The sequence below is a fragment of the Salvelinus fontinalis genome, chromosome 2 (assembly GCF_029448725.1).
Source record: "Salvelinus fontinalis isolate EN_2023a chromosome 2, ASM2944872v1, whole genome shotgun sequence".
Lineage (NCBI taxonomy): Eukaryota > Metazoa > Chordata > Actinopteri > Salmoniformes > Salmonidae > Salvelinus > Salvelinus fontinalis.
In genome coordinates, this window is record NC_074666.1 from 3,786,580 (window position 1) to 3,806,529 (window position 19,950).

The 19,950-nt window shown below is 47.7% G+C and overlaps 1 protein-coding gene and 1 non-coding gene across 5 annotated transcripts in view; both read right to left on the bottom strand.

Moving 5' to 3' along the window:
- Positions 1-267: 267 nt before the first annotated feature.
- Positions 268-19,950, bottom strand: part of LOC129810550 (polypyrimidine tract-binding protein 3-like) — a 111,001-nt gene continuing 91,318 nt past the window's right edge. For all 4 annotated transcript variants that reach the window (XM_055861159.1, XM_055861179.1, XM_055861168.1 and 1 more), the window contains exons 12-14: positions 16,711-16,927; positions 12,323-12,400; positions 268-487 (exon numbers count right to left, since the gene is read on the bottom strand). In XM_055861159.1, the coding sequence (XP_055717134.1) occupies positions 355-487; positions 12,323-12,400; positions 16,711-16,927 (428 nt within the window). In that variant the 3' untranslated portion in view covers positions 268-354. The remainder of the gene's footprint in view (positions 488-12,322; positions 12,401-16,710; positions 16,928-19,950) is intronic.
- trnaa-ugc (transfer RNA alanine (anticodon UGC)) lies at positions 10,878-10,951 on the bottom strand. Its single transcript has one exon. It is a non-coding gene; the product is annotated as a tRNA-Ala (tRNA).

Sequence of the window (19,950 nt, forward strand, 5' to 3'; positions counted from 1 at the left end):
GGTCTAGTCTCTCCCTGGGTTAGGGTCCTCTAATGCCAGATAAAGGATGCACCATGTCAGCCCACATCACCGTTGTTCTCTCTGCCCTGAATCAATCAACCAGCGCTCCTTCCAGCCTACTTCAGCTCTGCCTCTATATCAGTCTCTGTCTGAAGGCCTTGCGTTACAGTAGTCTATTACACAACTATATCATCTAAACTAGTTCATTGTCTGTTGTTTGTTTTAAGTAAAAGTGGGTGTTTCTGTCCTTCACTCCCAACAGGGGCTGGGGGGGGGGGGGGGGGGGGGGCATGGGGTTAGCCCAGTCCAGGAGCGAGGCCCTGGGGGTGGGGTGGGGTCGCTGGGTGAGGCGGGTCAGATGGTGCTCTTGGAGAAGGACACGCGGAGGTGATGGTTCTCTCCCAGGTCGTGGTTGTGGAGGTCGATCAGGGCCTGGATAGCTTCCTCCACTGAACTCAACTGGATCAGAGCCATCTTGCGGTCCTTCCTGAGACGGACACACAGACAGTAATCAATAACACTTAATTGATCCGCAAAGGGATATTCATTCAAGATCATGAGTATGTATGAGATCACTATTCTGAATGTTCCCTCGGCTCTGAATTACACATGTTTTACTCTGTCAAATCTGGGTGTGGCCCAAACCTACTGAACTGATAATTAAATAAAGGTTAAATAAAAAATAAAAAAAATATTTCTCTAAGTGGAGCAATTCCCATCTAGTGGCTTATAACGGTACTACACCGAGGCCACCAGAGAGTCACCAGAGAGCCACCAGAGAGTCACCAGAGAGTCACCAGAGAGCCACCAGAGAGTCACCAGAGAGTCACCAGAGAGTCACCAGAGAGTCACTAGAGAGTCACCAGAGAGTCACCAGAGTCACCAGAGAGTCACCAGAGTCACCAGAGAGCCACCAGAGGGTCACCAGAGGGTCACCAGAGTCACCAGAGTCACCAGAGAGCCACCAGAGAGCCACCAGAGGGCCACCAGAGAGTCACCAGAGAGTCACCAGAGAGTCACTAGAGAGCCACCAGAGAGTCACCAGAGAGTCACCAGAGAGTCACCAGAGCCACAAGAGAGTCACCAGAGAGTCACTAGAGAGTCACCAGAGAGTCACCAGAGAGTTACCAGAGAGTCACCAGAGAGTCACTAGAGAGTCACTAGAAAGTCACCAGAGAGCCACCAGAGAGTCACTAGAGAGTCACCAGAGAGTCACCAGAGTCACCAGAGGGTCACCAGAGAGTCACCAGAGAGTCACTAGAGAGTCACCAGAGAGTCACCAGAGAGTTACCAGAGAGTTACCAGAGAGTCACTAGAGAGTCACCAGAGAGTCACTAGAAAGTCACCAGAGAGCCACCAGAGAGTCACTAGAGAGTCACCAGAGAGTCACCAGAGAGTCACCAAAGAGTCACCAGAGCCACCAGAGATTCACCAGAGAGTCACCAGAGAGTCACCAGAGCCACCAGAGAGTCACCAGAGCCACCAGAGAGTCACCAGAGAGTCACCAGAGAGTCACCAGAGAGCTACCAGAGAGTCACCAGAGAGTCACTAGAGAGTCACCAGAGAGTCACTAGAGAGTCACCAGAGAGTCACCAGAGAGTCACTAGAGAGTCACCAGAGAGTCACCAGAGAGTCACCAGAGCCACCAGAGAGCCACCAGAGAGTCACCAGAGAGCCACCAGAGAGTCACCATAGAGCCACCAGAGGGTCACCAGAGAGTCACTAGAGAGTCACCAGAGAGCCACAAGAGAGCCACAAGAGAGTCACCATAGAGTCACCAGAGAGTCACCAGAGAGTCACTAGAAAGCCACCAGAGAGTCACTAGAGTCACCAGAGAGTCACTAGAGAGTCACCAGAGTCACCAAAGAGTCATCAGAGCCACCAGAGAGTCACCAGAGAGTCACCAGAGAGTCACCAGAGCCACCAGAGAGTCACCAGAGCCACCAGAGAGCCACCAGAGAGTCACCAGAGAGCCACCAGAGAGTCACCAGAGAGCTACCAGAGAGTCACCAGAGAGTCACTAGAGAGTCACTAGAGAGTCACCAGAGAGTCACCAGAGAGTCACTAGAGTCACCAGAGAGTCACCAGAGCCACCAGAGTCACCAGAGAGCCACCAGAGAGCCACCAGAGTCACCAGAGAGTCACTAGAGTCACCAGAGAGTCACCAGAGCCACCAGAGTCACCAGAGAGCCACCAGAGAGTCACCAGAGAGCCACCAGAGAGTCACCATAGAGCCACCAGAGTCACCAGAGAGTCACCAGAGAGTCACCAGAGTCACCAGAGAGCTACCAGAGAGTCACCAGTGAGTCACCAGAGCCACCAGAGTCACCAGAGCCACCAGAGAGTCACCAGAGAGCCACCAGAGAGTCACCAGAGAGTCACCAGAGAGTCACCAGAGAGTCACCAGAGGGTCACCAGAGGGTCACCAGAGTCACCAGAGAGCCACCAGAGCCACCAGAGTCACCAGAGAGCCACCAGAGAGTCACCAGAGAGCCACCAGAGAGTCACCATAGAGCCACCAGAGTCACCAGAGAGTCACCAGAGAGTCACCAGAGTCACCAGAGAGCTACCAGAGAGTCACCAGTGAGTCACCAGAGCCACCAGAGTCACCAGAGCCACCAGAGAGTCACCAGAGAGCCACCAGAGAGTCACCAGAGAGTCACCAGAGAGTCACCAGAGAGTCACCAGAGAGTCACTAGAGAGCCACCAGAGAGTCACCAGAGAGTCACCTGAGAGCCACCAGAGAGCCACCAGAGAGTCACCAAAGAGTCATCAGAGCCACCAGAGAGTCACCAGAGAGTCACCAGAGAGTCACCAGAGCCACCAGAGAGCCACCAGAGAGTCACCAGAGAGCCACCAGAGAGTCACCAGAGAGCTACCAGAGAGTCACCAGAGAGTCACTAGAGAGTCACTAGAGAGTCACCAGAGAGTCACCAGAGAGTCACTAGAGTCACCAGAGAGTCACCAGAGCCACCAGAGTCACCAGAGAGCCACCAGAGAGCCACCAGAGTCACCAGAGAGTCACTAGAGTCACCAGAGAGTCACCAGAGCCACCAGAGTCACCAGAGAGCCACCAGAGAGTCACCAGAGAGCCACCAGAGAGTCACCATAGAGCCACCAGAGTCACCAGAGAGTCACCAGAGAGTCACCAGAGTCACCAGAGAGCTACCAGAGAGTCACCAGTGAGTCACCAGAGCCACCAGAGTCACCAGAGCCACCAGAGAGTCACCAGAGAGCCACCAGAGAGTCACCAGAGAGTCACCAGAGAGTCACCAGAGGGTCACCAGAGTCACCAGAGAGTCACCAGAGAGCCACCAGAGAGTCACCAGAGAGTCACCAGAGAGTCACTAGAGAGCCACCAGAGAGTCACCAGAGAGTCACCTGAGAGCCACCAGAGAGCCACCAGAGAGTCACCAGAGAGTCACCAGAGAGCCACCAGAGAGCTACCAGAGAGTCACCAGAGAGTCACCAGAGAGTCACCAGAGAGCCACCAGAGAGCTACCAGAGAGCCACCAGAGCCACCAGAGTCACCAGAGCCACCAGAGAGCTACCAGAGAGCCACCAGAGAGTCACCAGAGAGCCACCAGAGAGCTACCAGAGAGTCACCAGAGAGTCACCAGAGCCACCAGAGTCACCAGAGCCACCAGAGAGTCACCAGAGCCACCAGAGAGTCACCAGAGAGCCACCAGAGAGTCACCAGAGAGTCACCAGAGTCACCAGAGTCACCAGAGCCACCAGAGAGTCACCAGAGAGCCACCAGAGAGTCACCAGAGAGCCACCAGAGAGTCACTAGAGAGTCACCAGAGTCACTAGAGAGCCACCAGAGAGTCACCAGAGAGTCACCAGAGTCACCAGAGAGCCACCAGAGAGTCACCAGAGAGTCACTAGAGAGCCACCAGAGAGTCACCAGAGAGTCACTAGAGAGCCACCAGAGAATCACCAGAGTCACTAGAGAGCCACCAGAGAGTCACCAGAGTCACCAGAGCCACCAGAGAGTCACCAGAGAGTCACCAGAGAGTCACCAGAGAGTCACCAGAGAGCCACCAGAGAGTCACCAGAGAGTCACCAGAGCCACCAGAGAGCCACCAGAGAGTCACCAGAGAGTCACCAGAGAGTCACCAGAGAGCCACCAGAGAGTCACCAGAGAGTCACTAGAGAGTCACCAGAGAGTCACCAGAGAGCCACCAGAGAGTCACCAGAGAGTCACTAGAGAGTCACCAGAGAGTCACCAGAGAGTCACCAGAGAGCTACCAGAGAGCCACCAGAGTCACCAGAGAGTCACCAGAGAGTCCTATATCGACATAACCTGAAAGGCCGCTCAGCAAAGAAGTAGCCACTGCTCCAAAACCGCCATAAAAAAGCCAGACTACGGTTTGCAACTGCACAGGGGGACAAAGATCGTACTTTTTGGAGAAACGTCCTCTGGTCTGAAGAAACAAAAATAGAACTGTTTGGCCAGAGAACTGTTTGGCTGAAGAACACCATCCCAACTGTGAAGCACGGGGGTGGCAGCATCATGTTGTGGTGGGTGGCAGCATCATGTTGTGGTGGGTGGCAGCATCATGGTGTGGGGGGTGGCAGCATCATGTTGTGGGGGGTGGCAGCATCATGTTGTGGGGGGGCATCATCATGTTGTGGGGGGTGGCAGCATCATGTTGTGAGGGGGGCAGCATCATGTTGTGGGGGGGCAGCATCATGTTGTGGGGGGGCAGCATCATGTTGTGGGGGGGGGCAGCATCATGTTGTGGGGGGGGTGGCAGCATCATGTTGTGGGGGGCAGCATCATGTTGTGGGGGGTGGCAGCATCATGTTGTGGGGTGGCAGCATCATGTTGTGGGGGGGAAGCATCATGTTGTGGGGGGTGGCAGCATCATGTTGTGGGGGGTGGCAGCATCATGTTGTGGGGGGTGGCAGCATCATGTTGTGGGGGGGCAGCATCATGTTGTGGGGGGGGCAGCATCATGTTGTGGGGGGTGGCAGCATCATGTTGTGGGGGGTGGCAGCATCATGTTGTGGGGGGGAAGCATCATGTTGTGGGGGGTGGCAGCATCATGTTGTGGGGGGTGGCAGCATCATGTTGTGGGGGGTGCCAGCATCATGTTGTGGGGGTGGCAGCATCATGTTGTGGGGGTGGCAGCATCATGTTGTGGGGGGCAGCATCATGTTGTGGGGGGCAGCATCATGCTGTGGGGGGGGCAGCATCATGTTGTGGGGGGTGGCAGCATCATGTTGTGGGGTGGCAGCATCATGCTGTGGGGGGGCAGCATCATGTTGTGGGGGGTGGCAGCCTCATGTTGTGGGGGGTGGCAGCATCATGTTGTGGGGGGGCAGCATCATGTTGTGGGGTGGGGCAGAATCATGTTGTGGGGGGTGGCAGCATCATGTTGTGGGGGGTGGCAGCATCATGTTGTGGTGGGTGGCAGCATCATGTTGTGGGGGGTGGCAGCATCATGTTGTGGGGGGGAGCATCATGTTGTGGGGGGCAGCATCATGTTGTGGGGGGTGGCAGCATCATGTTGTGGGGGGGGCAGCATCATGTTGTGGAGGGGCAGCATCATGTTGTGGGGGGGTCAGCATCATGTTGTGGGGGGGCAGCATCATGTTGTGGGGGGGTCAGCATCATGTTGTGGGGGGGCAGCATCATGTTGTGGGGGGGGCAGCATCATGTTGTGGGGGGGTCAGCATCATGTTGTGGGGTGGCAGCATCATGTTGTGGGGGGTGGCAGCATCATGTTGTGGGGGCGGGGCATCATGTTGTGGGGGGGCAGCATCATGTTGTGGGGGGGGCAGCATCATGTTGTGGGAGGGGCAGCATCATGTTGTGGGGTGCAGCATCATGTTGTGGGGGGGCAGCATCATGTTGTGGGGGGGCAGCATCATGTTGTGGGGGGTGGCAGCATCATGTTGTGGGGGGGCAGCATCATGTTGTGGGGGGTGGCAGCATCATGTTGTGGGGGGTGGCAGCATCATGTTGTGGGGGGTGGCAGCATCATGTTGTGGGGGGGCAGCATCATGTTGTGTGGGGGGGCAGCATCATGTTGTGGGGGGGGGCAGCATCATGTTGTGGAGGGGCAGCATCATGTTGTGGGGGGGCAGCATCATGTTGTGGGGGGGTGGCAGCATCATGTTGTGGGGGGGCAACATCATGTTGTGGGGGGTGGCAGCATCATGTTGTGGGGTGGCAGCATCATGTTGTGGGGGGTGGCAGCATCATGTTGTGGGGGGGGCAGCATCATGTTGTGGGGGGTGGCAGCATCATGTTGTGGGGGGGCATCATCATGTTGTGGGGGGTGGCAGCATCATGTTGTGAGGGGGGCAGCATCATGTTGTGGGGGGGCAGCATCATGTTGTGGGGGGGCAGCATCATGTTGTGGGGGGGGCAGCATCATGTTGTGGGGGGGGTGGCAGCATCATGTTGTGGGGGGGCAGCATCATGTTGTGGGGGGTGGCAGCATCATGTTGTGGGGGGGAAGCATCATGTTGTGGGGGGTGGCAGCATCATGTTGTGGGGAGTGGCAGCATCATGTTGTGGGGGGTGGCAGCATCATGTTGTGGGGGGGCAGCATCATGTTGTGGGGGGGGCAGCATCATGTTGTGGGGGGTGGCAGCATCATGTTGTGGGGGGTGGCAGCATCATGTTGTGGGGGGGAAGCATCATGTTGTGGGGGGTGGCAGCATCATGTTGTGGGGGGTGGCAGCATCATGTTGTGGGGGGTGCCAGCATCATGTTGTGGGGGTGGCAGCATCATGTTGTGGGGGGTGGCAGCATCATGTTGTGGGGGGGCAGCATCATGTTGTGGGGGGTGGCAGCATCATGTTGTGGGGGGCAGCATCATGCTGTGGGGGGGCAGCATCATGTTGTGGGGGGTGGCAGCATCATGTTGTGGGGTGGCAGCATCATGCTGTGGGGGGGCAGCATCATGTTGTGGGGGGTGGCAGCCTCATGTTGTGGGGGGTGGCAGCATCATGTTGTGGGGGGGCAGCATCATGTTGTGGGGTGGGGCAGAATCATGTTGTGGGGGGTGGCAGCATCATGTTGTGGGGGGTGGCAGCATCATGTTGTGGTGGGTGGCAGCATCATGTTGTGGGGGGTGGCAGCATCATGTTGTGGGGGGGAGCATCATGTTGTGGGGGGCAGCATCATGTTGTGGGGGGTGGCAGCATCATGTTGTGGGGGGGGGCAGCATCATGTTGTGGAGGGGCAGCATCATGTTGTGGGGGGGTCAGCATCATGTTGTGGGGGGGCAGCATCATGTTGTGGGGGGGTCAGCATCATGTTGTGGGGGGGCAGCATCATGTTGTGGGGGGGGCAGCATCATGTTGTGGGGGGGTCAGCATCATGTTGTGGGGTGGCAGCATCATGTTGTGGGGGGTGGCAGCATCATGTTGTGGGGGCGGGGCATCATGTATTGGGGGGCAGCATCATGTTGTGGGGGGGGCAGCATCATGTTGTGGGAGGGGCAGCATCATGTTGTGGGGTGCAGCATCATGTTGTGGGGGGGCAGCATCATGTTGTGGGGGGGCAGCATCATGTTGTGGGGGGTGGCAGCATCATGTTGTGGGGGGTGGCAGCATCATGTTGTGGGGGGTGGCAGCATCATGTTGTGGGGGGGCAGCATCGTGTTGTGTGGGGGGGCAGCATCATGTTGTGGGGGGGCAGCATCATGTTGTGGAGGGGCAGCATCATGTTGTGGGGGGTGGCAGCATCATGTTGTGGGGTGGCAGCATCATGTTGTGGGGGGGCAGCATCATGTTGTGGGGGGGTGGCAGCATCATGTTGTGGGGGGGCAACATCATGTTGTGGGGGGTGGCAGCATCATGTTGTGGGGTGGCAGCATCATGTTGTGGGGGGTGGCAGCATCATGTTGTGGGGGGGGCAGCATCATGTTGTGGGGGGTGGCAGCATCATGTTGTGGGGGGTGGCAGCATCATGTTGGGGGGGGCAGCATCATGTTGTGGGGGGTGGCAGCATCATGTTGTGGGGGGTGGCAGCATCATGTTGTGGGGGTGCTTTGCTGCAGGAGGGACTGGTGCACTTCAAAAACGGAGTTTAAATGTATTTTGGCTAAGATGTATGTAAACTTCCGACTTCAACTGTACATATATACAGTGGGGAGAACAAGTATTTGATACACTGCCGATTTCGCAGGTTTTCCTACTTACAAAGCATGTAGAGGTCTGTCATTTTTATCATATGTACACTTCAACTGTGAGAGACGGAATCTAAAACAAAATCCAGAAAATCACATTGTATGATTTTTAAGTAATTAATTTGCATTTTATTGCATGACATAAGTATTTGATACATCAGAAAAGCAGAACTTAATATTTGGTACAGAAACCTTTGTTTGCAATTACAGATAGATGTGGAGGGTTAACACCTTTAGTTGTCTAGATAGATGTGTAGGGTTAACACCTTTAGTTGTCTAGATAGATGTGGAGGGTTAAGACCTTTAGTTGTCTAGATAGGTGTGGAGGGTTAAGACCTTTAGTTGTCTAGATAGATGTGTAGGGTTAACACCTTTAGTTGTCTAGATAGATGTGTGGGGTTAACACCTTTAGTTGTCTCTAGATGTGGAGGGTTAACTCCTTTAGTTGTCTAGATAGATGTGGAGGGTTAACTCCTTTAGTTGTCTAGATAGATGTGGAGGGTTAACTCCTTTAGTTGTCTAGATAGATGTGTGGGGTTAACACCTTTAGTTGTCTAGATAGATGTGTAGGGTTAACACCTTTAGTTGTCTCTAGATGTGGAGGGTTAACTCCTTTAGTTGTCTAGATAGATGTTTAGGGTTAACACCTTTAGTTGTCTGGATAGATGTGGAGGGTTAACACCTTTAGTTGTCTGGATAGATGTGTAGGGTTAACACCTTTAGTTGTCTGGATAGATGTGGAGGGTTAACACCTTTAGTTGTCTGGATAGATGTGGAGGGTTAACACCTTTAGTTGTCTAGATAGATGTGTAGGGTTAACACCTTTAGTTGTCTAGATAGATGTGTAGGGTTAACACCTTTAGTTGTCTGGATAGATGTGGAGGGTTAACACCTTTAGTTGTCTAGATAGATGTGTAGGGTTAACACCTTTAGTTGTCTAGATAGATGTGGAGGGTTAACACCTTTAGTTGTCTAGATAGATGTGGAGGGTCGACACCTTTAGTTGTCTTGGTAATGTGGAGGGTTAACACCTTTAGTTGTCTTGATAGATGTGGAGGGTTAACACCTTTAGTTGTCTAGATAGATGTGTAGGGTTAACACCTTTAGTTGTCTTGGTAATGTGGAGGGTTAACACCTTTAGTTGTCTTTGCCTAATTGATTTCTAGACAAACAATCCTTTATCTGATCATCCCTGTTTTTGTTCTTCCAAAAACAAGGACATTTCTAAGTGACCCCAAACTTTTGAACGGTAGTGTATATATTTTAGGAAAAATTGTATTTGGCCTTACTGCTATTAGCCCATATAAATGCACTGAATAACAGATTCACTACATGGAACAACAGATAGTTCCCCCCCCCCCCAAAACAAAAATGTAAAGGAAGTTTGTTCTGAAGTGTCTGTCCTATATCTGAGAGATATAAGAAAGATCAGGAAACATGTTTTACATGTATTTGTCACTAAACAGTCTAAGCCAGAGGCAGGCAAACTTTTTGGCTTGAGGGCCACATCGGGATTTTGAAATTTAACGGAGGGCTGAATTTTTTTGGGGGGGACCAATTGTTTGTTAAAATCAATTTGCGGGGGCCTCCAGAGGTCTAAAGTACTGCATCACAGTGCTAGAGGCATCACTACAGACCCGGGTTCGATCCCTGTCTAAGCCCTGTGTAAGTACTGTCTAAGCCCTGTGTAAGCCCTGTCTAAGTACTGTGTAAGCCCTGTGTAAGCCCTGTCTAAGCCCTGTGTAAGTACTGTCTAAGCCCTGTGTAAGTACTGTCTAAGCCCTGTGTAAGTACTGTCTAAGCCCTGTCTAAGTACTGTGTAAGCCCTGTGTAAGCCCTGTCTAAGCCCTGTGTAAGTACTGTCTAAGCCCTGTGTAAGCCCTGTCTACGCCCTGTGTAAGTACTGTCTAAGCCCTGTGTAAGCCCTGTCTAAGTACTGTGTAAGCCCTGTGTAAGCCCTGTCTAAGCCCTGTGTAAGTACTGTCTAAGCCCTGTGTAAGCCCTGTCTAAGCCCTGTCTAAGCCCTGTGTAAGTACTGTCTAAGCCCTGTGTAAGCCCTGTCTAAGTACTGTGTAAGCCCTGTGTAAGCCCTGTCTAAGCCCTGTGTAAGTACTGTCTAAGCCCTGTGTAAGTACTGTCTAAGCCCTGTGTAAGTACTGTCTAAGCCCTGTGTAAGCCCTGTCTAAGTACTGTGTAAGCCCTGTGTAAGCCCTGTCTAAGCCCTGTGTAAGTACTGTCTAAGCCCTGTGTAAGCCCTGTCTAAGTACTGTGTAAGCCCTGTGTAAGCCCTGTCTAAGCCCTGTGTAAGTACTGTCTAAGCCCTGTGTAAGCCCTGTCTAAGTACTGTGTAAGCCCTGTCTAAGTACTGTGTAAGCCCTGTGTAAGCCCTGTCTAAGTACTGTGTAAGCCCTGTGTAAGCCCTGTCTAAGCCCTGTGTAAGCCCTGTGTAAGCCGATGGAGGAGGGGGTTCTACGAATCTATATGGAATTGTTTTAAGAAGGTCATAGCAAGGATAATTTAACTATTTGACTTTTTAAGACCCCTTGAAGTATATATATATTTTTTTAAATAATTCCATTAGTTTTTTTCAACTGGTACCACGGGACCTTCAGACGAGGCCTGTGGGCGTCCTAGAGCAAAACAACAGACTTACATTTAAGTCATTTAGCAGACGCTCTTATCCAGAGCGACTTACAAGTACATACATACTTTTTTTTTTTTTGTACTAGTCCCCCGTGGGAATCGAACCCACAACCCTGGCGTTGCAAGCGCCATGCTCTACCAACTGAGCCACACGGGACTACAATCATTAAACTTACGTGTTCCTGAGAGTCTCACCTTTCCACATAGGGGACATATTAGTGTGAAGCTCAAACACAGCTCCAACTCTCTTCGCCTTCATCGGCAGATACGGGAGTGCACCATCGGCAGATACGGGAGTGCAACATCGGCAGATACGGGAGTGTACCATCGGCAGATACGGGAGTGCAACATCGGCAGATACGGGAGTGCAACATCGGCAGATACGGGAGTGTACCATCGGCAGATACGGGAGTGCAACATCGGCAGATACGGGAGTGCAACATCGGCAGATGCGGGAGTGCAACATCGGCAGATACGGGAGTGCAACATCGGCAGATGCGGGAGTGCAACATCGGCAGATACGGGAGTGCAACATCGGCAGATGCGGGAGTGCAACATCGGCAGATGCGGGAGTGCAACATCGGCAGATGCGGGAGTGCAACATCGGCAGATACGGGAGTGCAACATCGGCAGATGCGGGAGTGCAACATCGGCAGATACGGGAGTGCAACATCGGCAGATGCGGGAGTGCAACATCGGCAGATACGGGAGTGCAACATCGGCAGATGCGGGAGTGCAACATCGGCAGATGCGGGAGTGCAACATCGGCAGATGCGGGAGTGCAACATCGGCAGATGCGGGAGTGCAACATCGGCAGATACGGGAGTGCAACATCGGCAGATGCGGGAGTGCAACATCGGCAGATGCGGGAGTGCAACATCGGCAGATACGGGAGTGCAACATCGGCAGATGCGGGAGTGCAACATCGGCAGATACGGGAGTGCAACATCGGCAGATGCGGGAGTGCAACATCAGCAGATGCGGTGGATTGAGATTCATCCAATGCACACCAAAAAAAAGATATCTCTAGCTTTAACTAGCATATTTTTATGGGGATTTTATTATGCTACTTAGATTTCCGCGGGAGCGGGGACATCAACTCTAGGGGGTTCAAAGGTCATTTTGCGTTTGAGCCGACACTCAAGTTTCTGTTGTCACGTGCACAAGTACAGTGTTTGGATGGCTCCCGAGGTACGCAGCGGTCTAAGGCACTGCCTTTAAGTGCTAGAGGTGTCACTACAGACCCTGGTTCGATTCCAAGCTGTATCACAACCAGCCGTGATCGGGAGTCCCCATAGGGTGGCACACAATTTGGCCCAGCGTCGTCCGGGTTTGGCCGGTGTAGGCCGGCATTGTAAATGAGAATTTGTTCTCAACTGACCCGCCTCGTTAAATAAAAGTGAAATTAAAAAACTACAAACGTGATCTCTGTGAACATCAGAGAAATTGTCTTACAAAAGTCAAGTGCAGTTTGTCCTTTGTGTGATGCTGAAGTAATGAGGAAGTAAAGTGTCAGAAAGAGAACGTACTGGAAGAACTTGAAGGCCTTGACTGTGTATCCAGTCCCGGCAAACAGCTCCTTCAGGATGTCATCTGTTATAGACGGACTGTCGGTGGGAGAGGAGGACGAAACAAAGGAACAGCGTTAGACGTGAGCTCTTTAACCCTTAACTATTCCTTCAACTGGTGATACTTCTTGTGGTAGTAGCATACTGTAGACATATAGCTGCCATATTGAGTATACTGCAGCCTCAGTATACTGTATAGAGTATACTGTACAGTATACAGTATACTGCAGGAGTACAGCCTCTACAGTATACTGCAGGAATACAGCCTCTACAGTATACTGCAGGAATACAGCCTATACAGTATACTGCAGGAATACAGCCTATACAGTATACTGCAGGAGTACAGCCTATACAGTATACTGCAGGAATACAGTCTCTACAGTATACTGCAGGAATACAGCCTATACAGTATACTGCAGGAATACAGCCTCTACAGTATACTGCAGGAATACAGCCTCTACAGTATACTGCAGGAATACAGCCTCTACAGTATACTGCAGGAATACAGCCTCTACAGTATACTGCAGGAATACAGCCTCTACAGTATACTGCAGGAATACAGTCTCTACAGTATACTGAAGGAGTACAGCCTCTACAGTATACTGCAGGAATACAGCCTCTACAGTATACTGCAGGAATACAGCCTCTACAGTATACTGCAGGAATACAGCCTCTATACAGTATACTGCAGGAATACAGCCTCTACAGTATACTGCAGGAGTACAGCCTCTACAGTATACTGCAGGAGTACAGCCTCTACAGTATACTGCAGGAATACAGCCTCTACAGTATACTGCAGGAATACAGCCTCTACAGTATACTGCAGGAATACAGCCTCTACAGTATACTGCAGGAATACAGCCTCTACAGTATACTGCAGGAATACAGCCTCTACAGTATACTGCAGGAATACAGCCTCTACAGTATACTGAAGGAGTACAGCCTAGCCTCTACAGTATACTGCAGGAATATAGCCTATACAGTATACTGCAGGAATACAGCCTCTACAGTATACTGAAGGAGTACAGCCTAGCCTCTACAGTATACTGCAGGAATACAGCCTCTACAGTATACTGCAGGAATACAGCCTCTACAGTATACTGCAGGAATACAGCCTCTACAGTATACTGCAGGAGTACAGTCTCTACAGTATACTGCAGGAATACAGCCTCTACAGTATACTGCAGGAATACAGCCTCTACAGTATACTGCAGGAATACAGCCTCTACAGTATACTGCAGGAATACAGTCTCTACAGTATACTGCAGGAATACAGCCTCTACAGTATACTGCAGGAATACAGCCTATACAGTTTACTGCAGGAGTACAGCCTCTACAGTATACTGCAGGAGTACAGCCTCTACAGTATTCTGCAGGAGTACAGCCTCTACAGTATACTGCAGGAATACAGTCTCTACAGTATACTGCAGGAATACAGCCTCTACAGTATACTGCAGGAATACAGCCTCTACAGTATACTGCAGGAATACAGCCTCTACAGTATACTGCAGGAATACAGCCTAGCCTCTACAGTATACTGCAGGAATACAGCCTCTACAGTATACTGAAGGAGTACAGCCTAGCCTCTACAGTATACTGCAGGAATATAGCCTCTACAGTATACTGCAGGAATACAGCCTCTACAGTTTACTGCAGGATTACAGCCTCTACAGTATACTGCAGGAATACAGCCTCTACAGTATACTGCAGGAATACAGCCTAGCCTCTACAGTATACTGCAGGAATACAGCCTCTACAGTATACTGAAGGAGTACAGCCTAGCCTCTACAGTATACTGCAGGAATATAGCCTATACAGTATACTGCAGGAATACAGCCTCTACAGTATACTGCAGGAATACAGCCTCTACAGTATACTGCAGGAGTACAGTCTCTACAGTATACTGCAGGAGTACAGCCTCTACAGTATACTGCAGGAATACAGCCTCTACAGTATACTGCAGGAATACAGCCTCTACAGTACACTGCAGGAATACAGCCTCTACAGTATACTGCAGGAATACAGCCTCTACAGTATACTGCAGGAATACAGCCTAGCCTCTACAGTATACTGCAGGAATACAGCCTAGCCTCTACAGTATACTGCAGGAATACAGCCTATACAGTATACTGCAGGAATACAGCCTCTACAGTATACTGCAGGAATACAGCCTCTACAGTATACTGCAGGAGTACAGCCTCTACAGTATACTGCAGAAATACAGCCTCTACAGTATACTGCAGGAATACAGCCTAGCCTCTACAGTATACTGCAGGAGTACAGCCTATACAGTATACTGCAGGAATACAGCCTCTACAGTATACTGCAGGAATACAGCCTAGCCTCTACAGTATACTGCAGGAATACAGCCTATACAGTATACTGCAGGAATACAGCCTATACAGTATACTGCAGGAATACAGCCTAGCCTCTACAGTATACTGCAGGAATACAGCCTATACAGTATACTGCAGGAATACAGCCTATACAGTATACTGCAGGAATACAGCCTCTACAGTATACTGCAGGAATACAGCCTCTACAGTATACTGCAGGAATACAGCCTCTACAGTATACTGCAGGAATACAGCCTCTACAGTATACTGCAGGAATACAGCCTCTACAGTATACTGCAGGAATACAGCCTCTACAGTATACTGCAGGAATACAGCCTCTACAGTATACTGCAGGAATACAGCCTCTACAGTATACTGCAGGAATACAGCCTCTACAGTATACTGCAGGAATACAGCCTCTACAGTATACTGCAGGAATATAGCCTATACAGTATACTGCAGGAATACAGCCTCTACAGTATACTGCAGGAATACAGCCTATACAGTATACTGCAGGAGTACAGCCTCTACAGTATACTGCAGGAATACAGCTTCTACAGTATACTGCAGGAATACAGCCTCTACAGTATACTGCAGGAATACAGCCTATACAGTATACTGCAGGAGTACAGCCTCTACAGTATACTGCAGGAATACAGCTTCTACAGTATACTGCAGGAATACAGCCTAGCCTCTACAGTATACTGCAGGAATACAGCCTATACAGTATACTGCAGGAATACAGCCTATACAGTATACTGCAGGAGTACAGCCTATACAGTATACTGCAGGAGTACAGCCTCTACAGTATACTGCAGGAATACAGCCTATACAGTATACTGAAGGAGTATAGTCTCTGTATATTTGGCGAGAGGGAGGAGGAAGGAAGGAGGGAGGTATAGTTGGAGAGGGGGAGGCGAGAGGTATAGTTGGAGAGGGGGAGGAGAGAGGTATAGTTGGAGAGGGGGAGGAGGGAGGTATAGTTGGAGAGGGGGAGGAGGGAGGTATAGTTGGAGAGGGGGAGGAGAGAGGTATAGTTGGAGAGGGGGAGAAGGGAGGTATAGTTGGAGAGGGGGAGGAGAGAGGTATAGTTGGAGAGGGGGAGGAGGGAGGTATAGTTGGAGAGGGGGAGGAGGGAGGTATAGTTGGAGAGGGGGAGGAGGGAGGTATAGTTGGAGAGGGGGAGGAGGGAGGTATAGTTGGAGAGGGGGAGGAGGGAGGTATAGTTGGAGAGGGGGAGGAGAGAGGTATAGTTGGAGAGGGGGAGGAGGAAGGAGGGAGGTATAGTTGGAGAGGGGGAGGTATAGTTGGCGAGGGGGAGGAGGGAGGTATAGTTGGAGAGGGGGAGGAGAGAGGTATAGTTGGAGAGAGGGAGGAGGGAGGTATAGTTGGAGAGGGGGAGGAGGGAGGTATAGTTGGAGAGGGGGAGGAGGGAGGTATAGTTGGAGAGGGGGAGAAGGGAGGTATAGTTGGAGAGGGGGAGGAGAGAGGTATAGTTGGAGAGGGGGAGGAGGGAGGTATAGTTGGAGAGGGGGAGGAGGGAGGTATAGTTGGAGAGGGGGAGGAGGGAGGTATAGTTGGGGAGGAGGGAGGTATAGTTGGAGAGGGGGAGGAGGGAGGTATAGTTGGAGAGGGGGAGGAGAGAGGTATAGTTGGAGAGAGGGAGGAGGGAGGTATAGTTGGAGAGGGGGAGGAGGGAGGTATAGTTGGAGAGGGGGAGGAGGGAGGTATAGTTGGAGAGGGGGAGGAGGGAGGTATAGTTGGAGAGGGGGAGGAGGGAGGTATAGTTGGAGAGGGGGAGGAGAGAGGTATAGTTGGAGAGGGGGAGGAGGGAGGTATAGTTGGAGAGGGGGAGGAGGGAGGTATAGTTGGAGAGGGGGAGGAGAGAGGTATAGTTGGAGAGGGGGAGGAGAGAGGTATAGTTGGAGAGGGGGAGGAGGGAGGTATAGTTGGAGAGGGGGAGAAGGGAGGTATAGTTGGAGAGGGGGAGGAGGGAGGTATAGTGAATCTCACGGGATGTTGGATAGATGGAGGGTGGCAGAGGGAGGGAAGATGTTCTGAAAGTTCTTGGATCCAGGCTTCTTGAAGCGGTGCAGCGGGGAGCCGCTGAAGTCTTTAGTGAGGCCCTGGTCTTCCTGTCCCTCCCTGGGCAGCTGGACCGTCTGGTGCTTAGAGATGGTCACTCTGATCACCTTACCGTGCAGCCGCTGGCCGTTCAGATGGGACATCGCTGGGGGAGGAGAGGAGAAGAGTCAGACATGGTACAGACTGATGGACATAAATATTTATAATAAAATAGTAATATTTTTTATTTGGCTGACACCTTTTAGGGCACTCAAGGACATCTGACATAAACAGGAGGCCTACATAAAAACCAGTGTAGTACATTATATAATTAAATCAACTGTAGTACATAATATAATTAAATCAACTGTAAAACATAATATAATTAAATCAACTGTAGTACATAATATCATTAAATCAACTGTAGTACATAATATAATTAAATCAACTGTAGTACATAAGATCATTAAATCAACTGTAGTACATAAGACCATTAAATCAACTGTAGTACATAAGACCATTAAATCAACTGTAGTACATAATATAATTAACTCAACTGTAGTACATAATATAATTAAATCAACTGTAAAACATTATATAATTAAATCAACTGTAGTACATAATATAATTAAATCAACTGTAGTACATAATATAATTAAATCAACTGTAGTACATAATATAATTAAATCAACTGTAGTACATAAGACCATTAAATCAACTGTAGTACATAAGATCATTAAATCAACTGTAGTACATAATATAATTAAATCAACTGTAAAACATTATATAATTAAATCAACTGTAGTACATAATATAATTAAATCAACTGTAAAACATAATATAATTAAATCAACTGTAGTACATAAGATCATTAAATCAACTGTAGTACATAATATAATTAAATCAACTGTAGTACATAAGATCATTAAATCAACTGTAGTACATAAGATCATTAAATCAACTGTAAAACATTATATAATTAAATCAACTGTAAAACATTATATAATTAAATCAACTGTAAAACATTATATAATTAAATCAACTGTAGTACATAAGATCATTAAATCAACTGTAGTACATAATATAATTAAATCAACTGTAAAACATTATATAATTAAATCAACTGTAGTACATAATATAATTAAATCAACTGTAAAACATTATATAATTAAATCAACTGTAGTACATAATATAATTAAATCAACTGTAGTACATAATATAATTAAATCAACTGTAGTACATAAGATCATTAAATCAACTGTAGTACATAAGATCATTAAATCAACTGTAGTACATAAGACCATTAAATCAACTGTAGTACATTATATAATTAAATCAACTGTAGTACATAAGATCATTAAATCAACTGTAGTACATAAGATCATTAAATCAACTGTAGTACATAATATAATTAAATCAACTGTAAAACATTATATAATTAAATCAACTGTAGTACATAATATAATTAAATCAACTGTAAAACATTATATAATGAATTCAACTGTAGTACATAATATAATTAAATCAACTGTAGTACATAAGATCATTAAATCAACTGTAGTACATAAGACCATTAAATCAACTGTAGTACATAATATAATTAAATCAACTGTAGTACATAAGACCATTAAATCAACTGTAGTACATTATATAATTAAATCAACTGTAGTACATAATATAATTAAATCAACTGTAGTACATAATATAATTAAATCAACTGTAGTACATAATATAATTAAATCAACTGTAGTACATAAGAACATTAAATCAACTGTAGTACATAATATAATTAAATCAACTGTAGTACATTATATAATTAAATCAACTGTAGTACATAAGACCATTAAATCAACTGTAGTACATAATATAATTAAATCAACTGTAGTACATAATATAATTAAATCAACTGTAGTACATAATATAATTAAATCAACTGTAGTACATAATATAATTAAATCAACTGTAGTACATTATATAATTAAATCAACTGTAGTACATAATATAATTAAATCAACTGTAGTACATAATATAATTAAATCAACTGTAGTACATAAGAACATTAAATCAACTGTAGTACATAATATAATTAAATCAACTGTAGTACATTATATAATTAAATCAACTGTAGTACATAAGACCATTAAATCAACTGTAGTACATAATATAATTAAATCAACTGTAGTACATAATATAATTAAATCAACTGTAGTACCTAATATCATTAAATCAACTGTAGTACATAATATCATTAAATCAACTGTAGTACATAATATAATTAAATCAACTCTAGTACATAATATAATTAAATCAACTGTAGTACATAATATCATTAAATCAACTGTAGTACATAAGACCATTAAATCAACTGTAGTACATAATATAATTAAATCAACTGTAAAACATTATATAATTAAATCAACTGTAGTACATAATATAATTAAATCAACTGTAGTACATAAGACCCTTAAATCAACTGTAGTACATTATATAATTAAATCAACTGTAGTACATAAGACCATTAAATCAACTGTAGTACATAATATAATTAAATCAACTGTAGTACATAATATTATTAAATCAACCGTAGTACATTATATAATTAAATCAACTGTAAGACCATTAAATCAACTATTTTGTTGCATTACAACCTGTAATTTAAATTTATTTTTATTTGGATTTCATGTAATGACATACACAAAATAGTCCAAATTGGTGAAGTGAAATGAAAAAAATGACTTGTTTCAAAAAATTCTCTCTCTCAAAAAAAGAAGAAAAGTGGTGTGTGAATATGTATTCACCCCCTTTGCTATGAAGCCCCTAAATAAGATCTGGTGCAACTAATTACCTTCAGAAGTCACATAATAAAGTCCACCTGTGTGCAATCTAAGTGTCTCCATGATCTGTCACATGATCTCAGTATATATACACCTGTTCTGAAAGGCCCCAGAGTCTGCAACACCACTAAGCAAGGGGCACCACCAAGCAAGCGGCACCATGAAGACCAAGGAGCTCTCCAAACAGGTCAGGGACAAAGTTGTGGAGAAGTACAGATCAGGGTTGGGTTATAAAAAAATATCAGAAACTTTGATCATCCCACGGAGCACCATTAAATACATTATTAAAAAATGAAAAGAATATGGCACCACAACAAACCTGCCGAGAGAGGGCCGCCCACAAAAACTCACGGAC